The sequence below is a fragment of the Larus michahellis genome, chromosome 3 (assembly GCF_964199755.1).
Source record: "Larus michahellis chromosome 3, bLarMic1.1, whole genome shotgun sequence".
In the NCBI taxonomy this organism is placed as follows: domain Eukaryota; kingdom Metazoa; phylum Chordata; class Aves; order Charadriiformes; family Laridae; genus Larus; species Larus michahellis.
Genome location: NC_133898.1, coordinates 129747267 through 129763351, shown reverse-complemented (window position 1 = coordinate 129763351; position 16085 = coordinate 129747267). Strand labels below are relative to the sequence as shown.

General features: G+C 43.5%; 1 protein-coding gene across 2 annotated transcripts in view; it reads right to left on the bottom strand.

Moving 5' to 3' along the window:
• The window catches only part of INTS9 (integrator complex subunit 9), a 74169-nt gene that overhangs the window by 28097 nt on the left and 29987 nt on the right, over positions 1-16085 (bottom strand). For both annotated transcript variants that reach the window (XM_074582122.1, XM_074582123.1), the window contains exons 10-11: positions 11331-11511; positions 8321-8381 (exon numbers count right to left, since the gene is read on the bottom strand). In XM_074582122.1, the coding sequence (XP_074438223.1) occupies positions 8321-8381; positions 11331-11511 (242 nt within the window). The remainder of the gene's footprint in view (positions 1-8320; positions 8382-11330; positions 11512-16085) is intronic.

Sequence of the window (16085 nt, the reverse complement as noted above, 5' to 3'; positions counted from 1 at the left end):
GAAATTTGAAAAAAACACCCACTAACTGCTCTGGCAGTTAATATACACTGAATCTTGAAAACATTTCTGCAATTAAGACTGGTAAAGATTTCTGATTAACACATCTGGAGCGCAATATTTAGAATCTAAACTTAGCTTCAGTAATAAAAACTGCAATTTAGCAGACAATGGGCGAAACAAATTTGATCTCAAAAAATACTGGCATTTAAAAGAATGGGTAGGAAATGGCCCCATGAAGCTTTTCCCTGATTTTTTTGAGGGAAGCCAAAAGCCTCAAAATTGACGTTGCAAAAGCAGTTTCAATTGGGTAAACCGGAAGAAGGGGACAATTTCTACTTCAAATAATAAATGGGATATGAGACATTCCAGGGCAAAACTTTGTCAGGGACCAGCAGGTAGGTAAGTGAAAGACATTTCTACAGCTCGCATTTATGTTACACACTTCTGAAAATCACAAACTGTTCTTCCAGCATCCTGTTTCACAGGTTCCTTAGGATTATATCGATTTGTTTACGGCATTCAAACCTTTGCTAAGATGTGAGAGCAGCGCTCTTACGTGCAAAAGCATTCTCAACAGCCTGGTTCACTGCTATACCTATGTAAACGTTCATTGCTTTAAACATAAAATATTCTCTTCAAAGCATTAAGAAAGCCTCAAATCCCTTCCTATTTCTTTGTAGAGAGACACAGGATCTCTAATCCAATTTTCAGGACCTTGAGTTTTGTTTGCGTGTTTTTTTAAATATTTTTTTTATTTATTTCCATCCACAAAACACCTAGCGTAATGCCGGGGTGCGCCGCTTCTGACTGGGGGGCTGCTAACTCGGGAGGGAAAAGGGACACATGTTGACTCCTCAGCACCGTGTCCTGAGGTGTGGTGATTTTTTTTTTGTCTTGGAAGATCTTTTATGATAAGCCTCCTGAAGCTCCATACCTTAGCTCACAATCTCTGGTTCTCACAGCTAGGTGACAATAGCAGGGGTGAAAGGCTACAAAAACAAGCGTAGAGACATTCTGCTCACTCCAGTGATAAAGCAGCTGGTAGATTTTAGTGTCTAGAGCAAAGTCTTTTCTAATTACCCAATCAAAAATATATGGAGCTGAACTTGCAAAACAAGTTCGACAAAATTTCACAAATCATTAAGGCGACTAAATTTGTAATGATTTGTACAAGTCTTTTATACCTACAGGTGAGATGGGCTGTATAAGCCCAACCGTCCTCACCGTGTCGTGTTCAGATCTCCACCCTGTACCAAGCCGGGGCCAAACCCAATGCCTGGCATTCAGCCAACCAGTATTTTCAAGCCGGGAACAATTTCTGGGAACTAGAGGCAACACTTCTACAGAAAGAACCATTATTGACTGAAAGCTTAAGAGATAGAGGATGGTAAAGTACTGAACCGAGACTGAGGAGAGCTGGGTTTTTTTTAAATCCCAAATGGTTATGCTTCCCTTCAAAGCGGTAGACTTGATTTACAGGGTCAGCAACTGCTGCTACAAACAGGATAAATCTCCAGAGCCTTTGTGTACCCTTTACTGAAGTGAGCCAAAATACACTGCTATTTTCTGTGTGTGTGTGTGTGTGTGTGTGTGTGTGTGAGCGTGTGTTCTGCACCCAGAATTTTGAGCAGATGTGGTTCTTATCAATGAGTGATGCATTTATTACTTCACTCCCTCACTCCCTTCATAAGCCCAACACTAACAGGGGCCTAATTCAATATAATACTATAAGACAAAACATAATACTACACAATCACCTGGTTCCAGGTATTTATTGCTTTGAATGTGATACGCAGGAACTGGTATATGGAGGAGGGAAGAAAAGATGAAGAAGACAAATGCCGGTATTTAAGACCACAGAATCAATATTACTCCCACCCTGGCTATTTTCAGTCAGAAAAAGAGGTTTTTCCTAGCCATTTCTCTTAGTTGTTGCTAACAGAATCCTTAATAAGAGGACGGCAAATCCAAATTCTTCCTCCGCTATCAAATACTGATCAATATAAATTACCTCTCAAATTTTTCTGTTGCGGACATTTAGAGAAGTCTAGATTCACTTATCTTATAGCCTGAAATTGTCTCTGTAAAGATCGAGCGGAAAGGAAAAGGAGTGAAAGCTTCTCATTTTGCCTTGCTAGGACAATTCAGCTGTTCATTTATAAAGCCTCTGCCTCCACAGGAGGGATGGTGCAGAGTGTACAATCCATGGCTGGGGAGATGGCGGATTCCTCAGCTGTGGCTGTTGTTAGGATGGGACATTTCCCACGCGCTCAAGGAATCCAGTAAAACACCACAAGCTGGTTCCGGGATACCAGACTAACATTTCTAAACAACACAAATTACTGATTTATGCTCCACAGCATTTCAGCTAGGCAGTGTGGAGCTTAAATCTAAGCCTATTTAGACAGTCGATCCTAGAATATAGCTGATACAGTGCCTTGGAAGTGAAAGCCACCACCTCCCTTGGCCAGCCCGCTAGATTCACAAACATTTGGAAACTCCAGTTTTTAACTTTGCAGAAGCTTCCAACATTACGTCTGTTTGAGCTCCTTCTCCTCTCCTCCCCATCACAGTAAGTGCTGGTGAAAAACTGAATCGCGCCTTTTGTTTAAGCGTAGGTGAAAGTGATCCACAGAGCAATCCATCCCTTCCCTAACTGACTGTTTCCCCACTTCCCCACTTTTCCTCTGCTTCCCCCACCGCTTTCTCGATGAGGGGAAGGCTGTGGATGTTGTCTACCTGGACTTTGGTAAGGACTTCGACACCGTCCCCCACGGCATTCTCCTGGAGAAACTGGAGAATCATGGCATAGACAAGTGTACCCTCCGCTGGATAAAAAACTGGCTGGATGGCCGTGCCCAGCGAGTTGTGATTAATGGAGCAAAATCTGGTTGGCGGCCGGTCACCAGTGGTGTCCCCCAGGGCTCAGTTTTGGGGCCAGTCTTGTTCAATATCTTTATTGATGATCTAGACAAGGGGATTGAGTGCACCCTCAGTAAGTTTGCAGATGACACCAAACTAGGTGGGAGTGTTGATCTGCTTGAGGGTAGGAAGGCTCTACAGAGGGACCTGGACAGGTTGGATCAATGGGTCAAGGCCAATGGGATGAGGTTTAATAAGGCCAAGTGCCGGGTCCTGCATTTTGGTCACAACAACCCCGGGCAACGCTACAGGCTTGGGGCAGAGTGGCTCGAAAGCTGCCCAGCAGAAAAGGACCTGGGAGTGTTAGTGGACAGCCGGCTTAACATGAGCCAGCAGTGTGCCCAGGTGGCCAAGAGGGCCAATGGCATCCTGGCTTGTATCAGAAATAGCGTGGCCAGCAGGAGTAGGGAAGTCATCGTGCCTCTGTACTCGGCACTGGTGAGGCCTCACCTCGAGTGCTGTGTTCAGGTCTGGGCCCCTCACTACAGGAAAGACATTGAGGTGCTGGAGCGTGTCCAGAGGAGAGCCACCAAGCTGGTGAGGGGTCTGGAGACCAGGGCATATGAGGAGAGGCTGAGGGAGCTGGGCATGTTTAGCCTGGAGAAGAGGAGGCTGAGGGGAGACCTCATTGCCCTCTACAACTCCCTGAAAGGAAACTGTAGAGAGGCAGGGGTTGGCCTCTTCTCCCAAGGGAATAACGACAGGACCAGAGGAAATGGTCTGAAGCTGCAGCAGGGGAGATTTAGATTAGATATTAGGAAGAATTACTTTACTGAAAGAGTGGTCAGGCACTGGAACAGCCTGCCCAGGGAGGTGGTGGAGTCACCATCCCTGGAGGTATTTAAGAAACGTGTAGACATGGCTCTTCAGGGCATGCTCTAGTGCCCAAGATTATTGTTTGTGGTGGGGTGTTATGTGTGGGGTTGTGGGTGTGGAGTTTAGTAGGTGGGTGTTGGTTTTTTGTTTTTGTTTTTTTGTGTGGTTTTTTTTGTTTTGTTTTTTTTTTTTGTGGTTGGACTCGATGATCTCAGAGGTCCATTCCAACCACTAAGATTCTGTGATTCTGTGACTCTGTGAAATGGCTGTCTGGAATGCAGAACTCCTGCTCCAGATCCTAACCCCCTCCAACAGAGTCACAGCAACTCTCACCCCAGCGATCACAGGGAAATGCCTGTAAAAAGAAGCTCTTTTAGCTTGTCCACTGCGACTTCAAAAGCTCGTGCAAGAATCTGGACACTCCATTCATACTAACTGTAGCAGGAATTGCTGTCGAAATCCATCCCTACAAGCCTGAAGCACTTTAGCCCACACTCCTTGCTCGTAACACAGGGCAAGTATATTCCCTGTTCACTGGGACTGAATGTCAGGAAACAAACTGCCACCCCAAGAAACTGTACACAGTGACTGCGCGGGAGGAGGTATGATGAACACCTACTACTACATTGAAGCAGAAGTAACAAGGAGGGAGCAGCAGTGTTTTGGGTTCTCTGCAGAATTGAAGAGCGTGTCTGGTTTTACTCAGCACAGCAGAACAAGAAATGAGTTCAAAACAGGTAACATAAATCACAAACCTGGAAAATTTCCACGCAAAGAGAATGAGGAAGCTTCCAACGACTTGGTATAGAGAGAAGAATACGATGAAATAAAAATAATAATTCTAAAGAAGATAAAGATACTTTTATTTATCTTCTTGTAACAAGAATAAAGGGATAGTTAAGTGAAATGCAAAATACAATCATAACTGATCAAAGGAAGTAAATGCTCTTTTATACTATGCATCAGGCACCACTGGAACTCATTGCTGCAAGAGACTACATCAACAATTTGCAGGGGTTTTTTGCCTTGTTTGTTTTTAAACCTTGCTGTTTATACAACTAACAGGAACATCGAATTTCAGGACCAGACAGCATGCTGAGCTGGATGTGCTCCGTGGATAATGAGAAGCTTATTTCCTGGTCTGTCCTTTCTGATGTATCATGCCAGGGATGTTATTAACGCTTGCTAATAACTAAAAGGCATGTCTGAGTAATTCCCTATTTTCTTCCAACAACTGAGCAGCTAAGCACATCTTTTCATGATGGGCAGTTTCTGTACAGGTTACATTGCAAAAGCCTACCATTAGTAAGGCAATTCTCCACTAACAACCTGTCCAACAGGAATGACCATTCAGTGTCTGTTTCTGATACTCATTAAAAATTCCCTTAAGTGCTAGTGAGCAGAGCTCTGGATTGTGGGGTTGTGGAGTCACAGATTTAGAAAGAGAGATTTTACCTAAGACAAAAAGGCTGGCTGTTGTCTAAGGCTCTAACTCGGTAACTGGAAGCCTTGAGTCCAAGTCCTTGCTCCCTCCTAGACTGATGGTATGGCCACGGACAGGTTACTCAGGCCAGGTCTGCATTAAGACCATTTTGCTTGGTAAAATTACACCAAAACATGGTGTTGTTTTGGTGTAGGCTGAGCCTACTGTGGCTACTCTGCACAGGCATAACGGGTTTCTGCCAAGGAATAATACATTTGTTAAAGATTGTACTGAAAAGAGGTTATATAGATGTTTCACATTATATGAGTTACATACACAGCGTCAGCTGCCAGATTTTGTCCCTCTTCTGTTTATGTTGTTTGTTCCAACTCTGTATTTCATAGAAGAAAAAGAAACCCAGCTTCTCTCCCATGCCTTAGAAACAGCCTGACAGCGTTAAACCACAACCAGCTGTAGGTATCGCTAAAACTGGAACGTGGCCCAAGGCAGCTGAGAATGGCAGGAGCGAAAGGACGACAGTCCCTCAGAGGACAGCAACAAGGAGTCAAAGGCATGTGCTGCTGAGCACGGGGTACCCGACGTGGACATCTTGGTGCTGTGTTGGTGAGCACGGGTGTCTGGCATGTCAGTCGTCTATATAAATCTCAATATGCTTTGATTGTTTAAAACCAAACTAAACCAAACCGTGCATCTTACAGAACAGAAAGGAGCAATCCAATCTGGTTCTCAAGCGTGTCTAAACTTCAGTGATTTATGACCCTCAGAAAAGCACTAAATGAAATAGCAGCCTCAGTCATTCTTTGCCTGGGTATTACTTTGTTTTCGGTTTGCTATTAAGCCAGGCTTTTAAGAGAGTGTTGCTCTATGCCTAGGGCTGCTGCCTCCCACCATACAAACTGGTTTTGCAAAACTGACAGTATGTATCAGGAATTAGCAATGAGGAGACCCGTTTAGTCCACCATGGGGTGGGGGTAACGCAGGTTACTCCACGTCCCAGCGTTTATACAGCAGCTCTAAGCGCACACCCAAACACACAATCTTAGTTGTGTCAGACGACTTACGGTGACATGTGCAGTACTTACTTCAGATGGCAGCTGAGCGCTGAAATGCCTAAAGGCTACAGCCATTTCATAGTTTGGAAGCCACACAGATGTGCATACACAATATGTTGTGTCATTTAGCACATTTAAGGCAACCCTTAGGCAAAAATGTAAGAAGCCTAAGAATGGCTTCCCATCAGTGATGTCTATGGGTCTAGATAAAGCTGTTTGTGCATCTCATGATAAAATGTCTCTAGCTTTGCAGGTCATAAGCCTGTATGATTTGGTCTTGTCAAGCAAAGCCTGTACCTGTAACAGGCACGTTACTCCCTCTGTGCACTGCATTTTGTCGTAAGGCAACTGATCTGTTATCCACTGCTGTGAGTCCTTTCCTAGATAATTACCTTGATCTACACATGAAGCACAGAGGAACGTCTCAACAGCTGAACAATAATTTGGCAAAATCTCATTATCAACAGGCCTGTGGAGAATATAAAATGTCCTAAAAATTAGAGGACACAGTTATCACTCTATAAACACAAAGACCCATCATATAAGATGGGTTAATTAATCCAGTCTTTGACAGCTGCATGTTTGGCTTCTCATTCTTGGAAGGGCTTTCACTTAAACGTGCCAGTTCCAGTGCACATTGTGAACTAAAATTTCGAACCAATGTCTTTGGTACATAGGCTGTCAGCGAAACCAAAGACACTGTGGATCAACAAGGACACCCCAGAAAGCAGAAACGCAGTGGAAATTAGAAAGCAGAGCCAGCAGCATGGCTACAGAGGTTTGTACTCAGAGATCAGGCTCTGGAATTGATTTATTGGGGTGAATTAATTTTTTGGTTACTAAAGAAGTGGTGAAAAGGTGGCTTCCCCTGCAGTCTGCATTATTCTTGGTAACAGATTATACAAAATTCACTGCGCATCCTGCTTGAAATGCATTCAAGCATCTGGAAAGAGTGAAGGCTTCTGGTCAGATCCTACTTCCAACAATGCCTTTGAAGCACCCATAGATGATAGATACGACGGGCAATGGCAATTTCCAGAACAAGTCCCTGGATGAGATATCTCAGAGGAAAAAGGAAAAAATGAGCCTGAAAAAGCATTTAAGCTCTGGACTCTTAAACCTACAATGGCCACTCTGCACATCTTATCAAACAGTTTTGACCACAGGAACTAAAAGAGCCAGTTTTCTGAGACTGCATGCCCCAAATGGCTCACTGTTTCACTGGAGGGGGATTTAGACAAAATTCTTTCTCAGTCTCCCATTTCTTCCTTTCCCAGCCTGCCTCTCATTTACTTCAGTGGGAAATCTACCTGATCCCTGTGGAGGAAGTAAGAGATTTCTTTTCTCAATACGTGAGATAACTCCGAAGGCGTGACTTACACCACGTTTATTTAATGTCTGGTTGGCTAAAACTTCCCCTCAAATTATTATTTTGTTGCAATAATTTTGATCCCCTCAACATGTTGCAGGGAGATCCCCCCCCAAAGATAGGAACCTTATTCCTCTTTGCTTCACTAAGGTGCTAGTTCAAGTAATTTCATTTAAAATTGCCAATGACAGCACTCAGTGCCGCACGCTTTAACTTTTTTATATCAAATCTCTCTTTCAAGACACCACTTCTCCTGCAGGACACAACACGGTGCCTATTTCAGCTCGGGAGGGAGAAGCTGGGATGACTAAGCCGTCTCTGATAACAAGCTCTTAGTTTTACAGACTTTGAAATAAACTGCTTGGACAAAGGGAATATTCATGGTTGCAGTCTGATAAGAGCAAACATTCAACCATGTGTACGCCAGATAGCCTTCTGCGGGGGAAGTAAAACAGGCGAGCATATGTAAGTTATATGCTGAAATAAACATCATGATAATTTTTGAGTTGAGGGAACACCATCATTCATTCCTCCCCCACGCTCCCAAATTAATCACAGAAAGCAAAGGAAAAAAACCCAACTTGTATGAATAATGACACAAAACTATTAAATAGCTGTAGAAGCGTTCATCAGAAAAACAACAGGCACCCAGGATTGTGTTCCAGAAACCCTCTCACTCTGTGATCTTAGCAAACAGCAAGACCATGGTTGACTTACCTCAGCATGGGGAAAAGGAGGTTCTGGAAGATACACCTTTGTTTGTTTGTTATGACACAACCTGTAGAAGAAAAGGAAAATAAGCTGGGTTAGAGAGCTGCGGAACATCTCACAGTATCTGCTGCCATCTACTGTTAAACTTTTTCTGGAGAAAGCCATTTCATATCTGTGGCATCAGGTGCAAAACCACCGATTTGTTTTGTTACTTCCAGTCTTTCTGCTTAGAGGACCAACACCTACAGGACAGGACAACTCAGTGATAGCGAGATCACTTAACAGAAGGTGCAAGACGGCTGCAGTAATTTTGTACACGCTACGTAACAGAACTCCTTTGCTGTTGAGGAGAAATTTGTAACTCAACACCCACATCATTTCATAGTCCAGACCTCAGCAGTTTTTGCAAAGCCAAATCACCTGTCAACAGAAAAATTCCAATTGCCTCATCCCACTTCTCAGCAATGACTTGGTCCTTTTGTTCATTATAATCTAATCCCCTTACGCATTTTCTTATTGCAGCTACAAAGTTGGTAAACTGCCTCTCACCATGGCATAACGCTCACTGTTAATTGCTATTTTATGTCAACCGCTTATTTTTAAAACATAAATATTGAAAGTTGTTGATTAGCTCTAGCCAGACTCCTGATTCATCCTATTACAGCAGTTAAAAAAAGATATTTGTCAGAGGCCTGTGTGATGTTACAATTTCCTGTAGTGACACTGTCCTGGTGGCTTTTTCTGGGAAACACTACCTGCCTCATACCTTCTTCACTTTACTATAAAGCAATTAAGCCTGGGTCAACCTAAATATGATAAAGTCTAAGAGATACTAAGAGCAGGATATTTCTTTTAGCTGACTAAATAGTAGAATTGGAAGGCTGGAATCCCCGAATTTCAACCCCAGTTCTGAGCCCAAACCTCTATTTTACGGATGTTCAACCTCTGCCTCCATTTCTACCTCAGAAAAACATTCACCTTACACACAAGTGTTTGGAGATTAGCTAATGTTGGCTTTGACTTTTGAATATAAGCCACTACAGCAAAGTAGAATTCAAAACCACGGTGTCTGAACACTTGGGTGTCTGATTTGTGCCAGTGAGACAAAGCCGAAAAAAAGACCCAACTGGCACACGTAACATTCCTGCTACTTTGACAGCAATATCTAACCTAAAGGATTACAACAACAAGAACTATGCAGCTACCACCTCAGCTGCTACTGAAATGAAATCACCATCTACATACAAACCAAACAATCGTTTAACTATAAACTATGTGAGTCAACACATCCTGGTGAGTACACCGACGTCTGGCCAGGACACCAAGGCTTGATTTTCCGACTTATGCTGGAAGTAACATGGTTAAAATTCACCATATTTCATTCCTCTTTACAATTCCGCTGAGGGATCAATTCACCTAAGATTTCCAGGACCCTCTTGTCTTTCCTGAACTCCAGACTTAAAAAATCTGGAAGAAAGAAAGGAAAAGCTAACTTACTCTACTTAATAATCTAGAGCACCTCTCAGTTTGTCAGAATTTAGGACCAGTTAAAAGTGTTTGGGTTCTCCTTTCCATGGCTCAGAATCACAGAATGGCTGAGGTTGGAAGGGACTTCTTGAGACAGAATCACAGAATGGTTTAGGTTGGAAGGGACCTTAAAGATCATCTAGTTCCACCCCCCTGCCCTGGGCAGGGACACCTCCCACCAGACCAGGTTGCTCCAAGCCCTGTCCACCCGGGCCTTAAACCCCTTCAGGGATGGGGCAGCCACAGCTTCTCTGGGCAACCTGGGCCAGGGGCTCACCACCCTCACAGTGAAGAATTTCTTCACGATATCTCATCTAAATCTCCCCTCTTCCAGTTTGAAGCCATCCCCCCTCTTCCTATCACAACATGTGCTTGTAAAAAGTCCTTCTCCAGCCTTTCTTGTAGGCCCCCTTCAGAGACTGGAAAGCTGCTATGAGGTCTCCCTGGAGCCTTCTCTTCTCCAGGCTGAACCCCCCAACTCTCTCAGCCTGTCTTCACAGGAGAGGTGCTCTAACCCTCTGATCATCTTCGTGGCCTGATCATCTCCCTTCGTGGAGATCACCTGGTCCAACCCCCTGCTCAAGCATTGTCAGCTATAGCAGATCATCCAGGATGCGTCCAGTTGGGTTTTGGTGCCTCCGTAAATGGAGACTCTACAACCTGTCTGCATAACCTGTTCCAGTGTTTGACCATCCTCACAGTAAAAAAGTGTGTTTCTTTTGTTCAGACAAAATTTCATGTGTTTTAACCATGTGCCTCTTGACATGCTGCTGTCAGTGGGCATTACTGAGAAGAGTCTGTCTCTCTCATCCTCATTTCCTCCCATCAGGTATTTCTACACATTGGTAAGCTCCCCTCGAGCCTTCTGTTCTCCAGACTGAAGAGTCCCATCTCTCTCAGCCTCTCCTCACCTGAAAGATCATCTTTGTGGCCCTGTGCTGGCCTCAACCCAGTAAGCCCATGTCCTTCCTGTACTGGGGAGCCCAGATGGAGCAACAGCACTCTCCATGTAGCCTCACCAGTTCCGAGCAGAGAAGGATCCTCTTCCCTGACCTGCTGGCAGCGCTCTGCCTAATGCAGCCCAGGATGCATTGGCCTTTTTTTGCCATGAAAATAAACTGCTGGCTGAGCAAAATTAAGCCTGAAAAATCTATTCTGTTTATGCAGGGACACCATGCTTTCTTTGGGGGCACTGGATAAGACGTGCAAACAGGCACACCTAAAATTCACTGAAGTCAGGTACGTAATTTAATCATCACTGCAAGTACCAAAAAGCACAGATTATTTGAGTTTGTATGTTCCATAGGAAGCAATGCTTCCCTAATTATAGAACATCTACTTACACACGCATGCACACCCTTGTGACTCAAGAAACGTGTTCACAATTCTAATCAAGTAGAATATGTCAGTTAGAGATAACCTGCATATATCTATTTACCATAGCTGAGTGTGTGAATCGAGGCTGGTGAAGAAGCCCTTTAACACCTACCATTCAGCAAAGATCTGGGAGAACTCGAGGGAGCTGTTGGCAACAGGTGAGATGAAATAAAAAGGGACATTGGAGAGTCCGGCAGAGTCAATATATTGATACAGGCACTCCAGCAGATCGTATATTACTCCAGAGGGGTAACAGGGAACCAGCACATTTCCTCCATTCCGGACAGTCATAGCTAAGGAAGAGAGAAAGTAAAAATCAATTAACAGGGTTTACATTTAAACTTTTTAATAGAATTTGTTTAATCCAAATATTACATAAGGTATAGGCAGAAACTATCACATGAATTAGCAGAACACATTATGTATATACATTGGGAGGAACACTTCTGATTATTAAATACATTTATTTACTGCCTTCTCCAGGCTTAGTGGAGCAAACGATTACGCTCATCAGCTGGGGGGGCACATAACAGACTGAGCACACGCAAAACTCCTGACACGAGAGGGCGGTCTTGCACTGGCACTCGAGAATAAATGAGTGACGTGAAACACCTTCCCATCAAGATAAACCCTACTCCATCTATTAGCTGTCCACCAGAGGGGAAGGACGAGAGTACACAGGTCTCCGCTGAAAGCACGACGCATGGTAAACTGTTCTGTACTCAGTTTTCAGAGCTCTAGATGAATGGCTGGAGGACATGGTTATTTCAAACAGCCCTCGAAGCTAGAAGGGGGTGGGGGACTGTTTCTCCTCCTTAAAAACTCTAAATATTTCTGTCCTTTCAATATAATAAGAATGATTTAAAACCTCTATGAATTGTAGACAGCATGGGACTAGAGAGAAACAAGGAAAAGAAAAAAGAAAACCAGGTTTACTCTGTACTCAAGACAAATCTGAGTGCAACAGCAAAAGCATGTACAGAGCTAACATTTCGTTCTTTTGGCAGAATGAATTACAAAAATGCTGCACCTTATGGGAAAGTGGAAATACTGTGTCCAGCTCACTGAGCAATTGCTTCCTCACTAGATTTCATCTGTGGTCGTGGGGTAAAACCACCTACTGATGTTAATTGCAGTGCAGCAGCAGTAACATTATGCATCGAGGCATTACACAAAAAGCTGTGAAAGAGCCTGAAAATGCATATATTACATCCCACCATAATCACTTCCTTGACTTCAATTTATTGACAAGCTTTGATGGGGTACAGATTTAGCACATTAAGGGTCCTTTTTGCCCCACCTACACGCTCAAGGAAGATTTTTATGGCTGAATGTTTAAAGGTTTTACGGAGTCTAGGGAAATGCACGCTCTGTAGTAGGATTTTTCACATGCATTTAGGTGCTTAACTCCTTGTAGCAGTCAGTGCCTATTACACACTGCTCTCAACAACAACTGGTAGTCAAAGACACCTTTGGTATCAGAGTTATAATATAAATGCAGTGTATGTATATAGTGGATGTATTGCCTAGGTTTTATCCAGGTCACATACAGACTATACCATCAAAATATTTGTGAATATGAAGAGCAATACCTTACATTTGTCTAGAACCTTAAATATTACAAAACATCCCAGCAACGTTTTACGTTATCCCTCTTACATAGGTAAGTCTAAACTATCCCATCTGTAAACAGGATATGAAGAGAGGAATGAGGAGATTAAGAATGATATTTTCGAAGGCATCTGGGGGCTGAAAGTTAAGCCTCTGGCTCCGGGACCAGAATTTGCAGCGCTTTGTTACGCACCCAAAAATTCTGCCAAGAGGAAAGGTAAGTACCTATATCCACCGCAGCCAGAATGCTGCGTGGGGCAGCACCAGGGGATGCAGAGTACAGGGCGCATTAGCGATCAGAGGGAAATGCTCAGGAAAGGGGTACGTCTGCAGCTCTGTCTCTGCTCTGAACAAAGATACCGGCTGAAACACCAAGGTGTGTGTCTCCACAAAACGGGCTCCTTCTTTCCCTCAGGCACCAGCCAGCTTCACCCTGTTAAGACAAATGGCTCATTCCTGCCTTTGAAGAGGCAGGAGGAAGAGCTTTCATCTAATTACGGGCCCGTTAAAGTATTTGTCCAGGCCATGAAAAATGTGAGTTTCATTCCTAAGCCTTAAGAGTTTGAATTCACGGTTCTCCCTTCCCTGCAGCCATTGGTTCGCTATGGGAACGTCAAGACCCTTCTGTTGAAAACAACCAGAAGTTCAAGATTCCTGGGGGCACTGAGAAAATAATGGAGGGTAAGGTCTTGTAGCAGACACCAACTTGAGCTTCTGTCCCCAGACAAACTACAGAGCTGGTTATCAATAATTAATGTAATATCACAGTCCAGGGAGTGGAGCACTCTTCCAGTCAGCTGACCTACCCACTTAGGCCATGGACCCAGGGTTGCTGGCACTTCAACCTCACGTTCCTGGTGGCACAGTGACACACCTTGGAAACTGGCCCAGGACAAGAAAGGACAGCAACACGCACAGCTATCCCATGACTGACAAAGCTCTGTGTGGCAGCTTTTTAGTTTAGAATACACTTACTCAGTTCCTCGGTGCAAGTTTATTTGTATGTGCTGTGGTCAGCACAGCTGGGCACAACTTCTTGAGGGTGCTCTTAAGTGGTTCCATTAAGGGATAAGAATTACCTCCCAGCTTCAGTAAAACAGGATGAAAACCATCACAAGCATCTTGCTTTCCATGCAAGCAGCAGGTCCAATCTGCACCACTACAGCAACTTTCTATAGTTGTCAGTAAGAGGACACGTATATTTGAAAGCTGTTTAAAGCCCAATTTATCTCTGTGACTGATGGATGCACTCTCTTGATAAAAGTTGTATAATAATCTTGGCATTTCAAATTTAGTCTCCTTCAGTAGCTCCATAACAAGTTGTTCAATTTACAACTCACAATGAGATACTTGCTTTTCGAACAGCTGCCACCACAAGGTCAAGTTGGCACCTGAAAAGCAAACTGTGCTCTTTTCTGCTCTCTATAAACACACGCACACATACACAGAGGCACGACCACACACACACACAAAATATCACCAAATGTCTCTACAGACAGTCTGGCAATTTTGCTGATGATGCCCAAGGCAATGTAAAAATGCAATTGCTTTTCTCAAGCTGCATAGTGCTGGTGCTGCAGTGCTGAGCACAGAAAAAAGGGGTTTGGGCTAAACTGAGAGCAACTTGGAGACGTGACAAAGCATGGTTTCAGTGCTGCACATACAAGGCGGAGAGGAAATCATGCATGTGACTGGGGGATAATGAGAATCCGTGTCTACAATTCTACATGCTGGGATGAAAACGGAGATCAAGGTGAAATTTTCACCTTCCAGTTCTGTGCTTCACAACGCTTACTCACAAACATGCCGTTACGTCATGATACACATTTGTGCTACGTTCCCAGTGTCTGCTTTTGAGTTTTTACCTAGTGTATTCTCAGCTTCTTGTGAAGTGCCCAGAACATTTTGGAAATGGGAAAAACATATGAAAACTGTTGTGCTCAGCTTATCTACTGTATCGCTTTTCCCAGTAACCTATTGCTTTTGGGACTTTTTTGCTCATTTGAAAGAAAACTGATTCACCATTTTCTTCTCCTGATGTTGGGTAGATGTGTAAATGCTGCTGGTGTCATGGAAAAGACAGCCCTACCACTGCATCGTTTATAGAATTATTTAATTTCTTCAGGTGGCTGGTTTTTTGGCAAATACCACTCAAATTCCAGATTCCTACAATGGCATTATTTTAAGCATAGATCTTCCTTTGGTCTTTAATAATTTTCTAATTTCTCTGAGTTTGTCTCATTCTGGCTTGAAGACCTTCTGTACAACCCTCAAAATAGTTCAGAATGTTTCCATAAACCAGAACAACTTGTGCAGATAAACACCCACCTGTACCTACATATGTAACACATTTATTTATACGCGTTCATCTTTTGGATTTTGCTTTGGCCCAAGCTACGTCTCTAAGACTCTGTATAATTTTTAAAAGCATTGTAATTAACAGCAGTCTCGTTGTTGTTTACTTGGCATACAGCTGTTGCAGTTCGAGACACCAGTGACCACCGAGGTGCTTGCTAGAGCACATTTGCAGCAGGGTTGGCAGCGGGGCAACAGGTACCGCTCCTCAGCCTCTCCAGTACAAAATCTAACATTTCAGCTCAGACTCGCTTCCTTGGTGGTTTAAGGTAAGATGATGTGATCATGCTACCATCTGTCAGGGGGACAGAGAAGGGCAGCACATCTGGATCTAGTACAACAAGGTCACCAAAGCTTATCTGCGACAGCTCATAGGGTAGTAAAATTAACAATGCTTAAAAACAATGAAAACACAGGCTGTAATACGCACACACACATACAAACACATGCATCACTCAGGAAAGGAAGTCGCACGTGTTAAGAATTAACACAGCTTCAAGGGGAGGTTGAACAAGTTCCTGGAGGAGAAATCCACGGAACATTACTAACTATACAAAAGCCATGTCTCATTCAGGAAATTCCTGAAACAAAAATACTTGAAGGCTATGAGTTTATGGGGGAAAAGTATCATATAATCTCGCCGTGTTCTTGTACTCTTCTCTAGGCATCTGCTCATGGCCCATGTTGGAGACAGGATGTTGGCAGAGAGGATCTTTGGCATAACCCATGATTATCATTCTTATAAAATACAAAATCACACTCTATTAATAGGTATTTCCACCACAAGGAACCATCTGGACGCTGTAACTTCTCTTTTCGTACAAACAAAACCCAAACCCATATAATTTTACCTTGTACATCCCACAACAGGACCTATGACTCCTGTTTGAACTGAAACATG